This window comes from Acyrthosiphon pisum, chromosome A1 (genome assembly GCF_005508785.2).
Source record: "Acyrthosiphon pisum isolate AL4f chromosome A1, pea_aphid_22Mar2018_4r6ur, whole genome shotgun sequence".
NCBI lineage: Eukaryota > Metazoa > Arthropoda > Insecta > Hemiptera > Aphididae > Acyrthosiphon > Acyrthosiphon pisum.
The window spans coordinates 114,713,342-114,715,037 of NC_042494.1; the positions used below are offsets into that span (position 1 = coordinate 114,713,342).

Below are 1,696 nucleotides of genomic sequence, written 5' to 3' on the forward strand. Positions count from 1 at the left end.
ATATGTTGGGCCAAAAAGTGTAAAAAATTAATACAAAGCTCCTGATATATTGTTACAATATCAGTTGAAATATATTAAAAATACATAGGCACAATTTTTTTTTATAAGCATTTAAAGATCAAATTTTGACAAAATTTATCAAATTTAAAATTGAATAATTATTTTGTAGTTAAAAATTTATAAAATGTTCAACTTTTATATCTAAGGATTGAAAATTTAAAACAAGATTCCACGTAAATATTTAATTCTGTTGCCAAAAATTCTAAGAAATACATAAGCACAGTTTATTTTTATAGTAATTTTAAGTTAAAATTTGGACGAAATTACATATTAAAAAACCTGGAATAACTATTTTAGTTATTTTGTTGTGATTGTAATGATTGTATAATATTATTTGTGGGTACTTGAAACTTCTAAAGTATACTATTATATATCTATTATAGTACCACGGTTTGTTGTTGATGTATAACGCGTTACCTGATTGATATTGTGATATGATTAATTTGGAATTTATTATTAATACCTATTAAAGGTCAATTTTTTTCAATACTATAGATAAGTTTACCTATAATAGGTATGTCTAATACCTAGACTGACAAACCGTCTCCCCTCAGAATCGTTTTTCTTATACAGTGATATTATATCATTGAATTCAAATTTAATACTATCCATTATACAGTGATCCACTTGTAACCTACTGTACAGCAGAGCAACATCCACTTACTCACCTTTTTTTTTTGGCACTTCAATTTTTATTAGCAAAATTTAATTATTTTGTGTATATATTAGTTTTAGAATTTTTGATAAAATAATATTCCTAGCAGTAAGTACCACTCATCACTGTACTTGAAAATGCATTATTTATTATATATTAATTTGATTTATTTAGTATTTAGTACTTAGTATTTTGTGTGTAAAAAAATGTCTATCCCATCCCTAAGACAATCTCCTAATTATTCCACTGATATTAATTATTTACCTAGTTAATGTATTTATAATGTTTAACTGTCTAAGAAATTGTATAGTAGCCAGTTGGTACCTACCTACCACAAATCGTGTACGACTATAAGCCGCTAAATAATGTACTCATGTTTAACGTATATAATAATATTTAAATCTTATAAGCTATAACAACAAAGCATTATCTTAATTAATAACTGACCACACACGTTATATTCTAGGTTATGTTTGCGCCCGATACCATTTTGGCAGTGGACTCGGTGGTTCCGACGAATACGGTGGGGATGACCAAACCAAAGGGGAAGGGCAGCCGGAAAAACTTCGAGAAACGGTATTGCTGCACGTTTTGCCCGTGGTCGGGCGTCGACAATTGGTGTCTAAAACGGCACCTCAACACCCACATGAAGCCCTACGAGTGCGTATTCTGCGAGTACAAAGCGGCCCGAGCCGAACGGTTAGCTACCCACGTTTTCAAAGTGCACAGCAAACGAATGTGCTGCCGTTGTTCGTACATTGCTCAGGACCAAGACGACTTGTACGTCCATCAGTCCGAAAACAATCAGTGAGTTCCGTTTTCAATATTTCCCATGAAATGCGTGTGAATGCATTTAATTTTCACATAATTTATAAAATATTATTATATTATTTTAAACTTTGCACAGATAAGATGTAAAAACCAAAAATTATCAACATTTCTTAATCGCAATTTACTGCTAATTATTGTTTTTGATCAATA

The 1,696-nt window shown here is 30.3% G+C and overlaps 1 protein-coding gene across 3 annotated transcripts in view; it reads left to right on the forward strand.

Moving 5' to 3' along the window:
* The window catches only part of LOC100568773 (protein charlatan-like), a 12,853-nt gene that overhangs the window by 9,110 nt on the left and 2,047 nt on the right, over nucleotides 1-1,696 (forward strand). For all 3 annotated transcript variants that reach the window (XM_029488087.1, XM_003246354.4, XM_029488088.1), the window contains exon 3: nucleotides 1,182-1,522. In XM_029488087.1, the coding sequence (XP_029343947.1) occupies nucleotides 1,182-1,522 (341 nt within the window). The remainder of the gene's footprint in view (nucleotides 1-1,181; nucleotides 1,523-1,696) is intronic.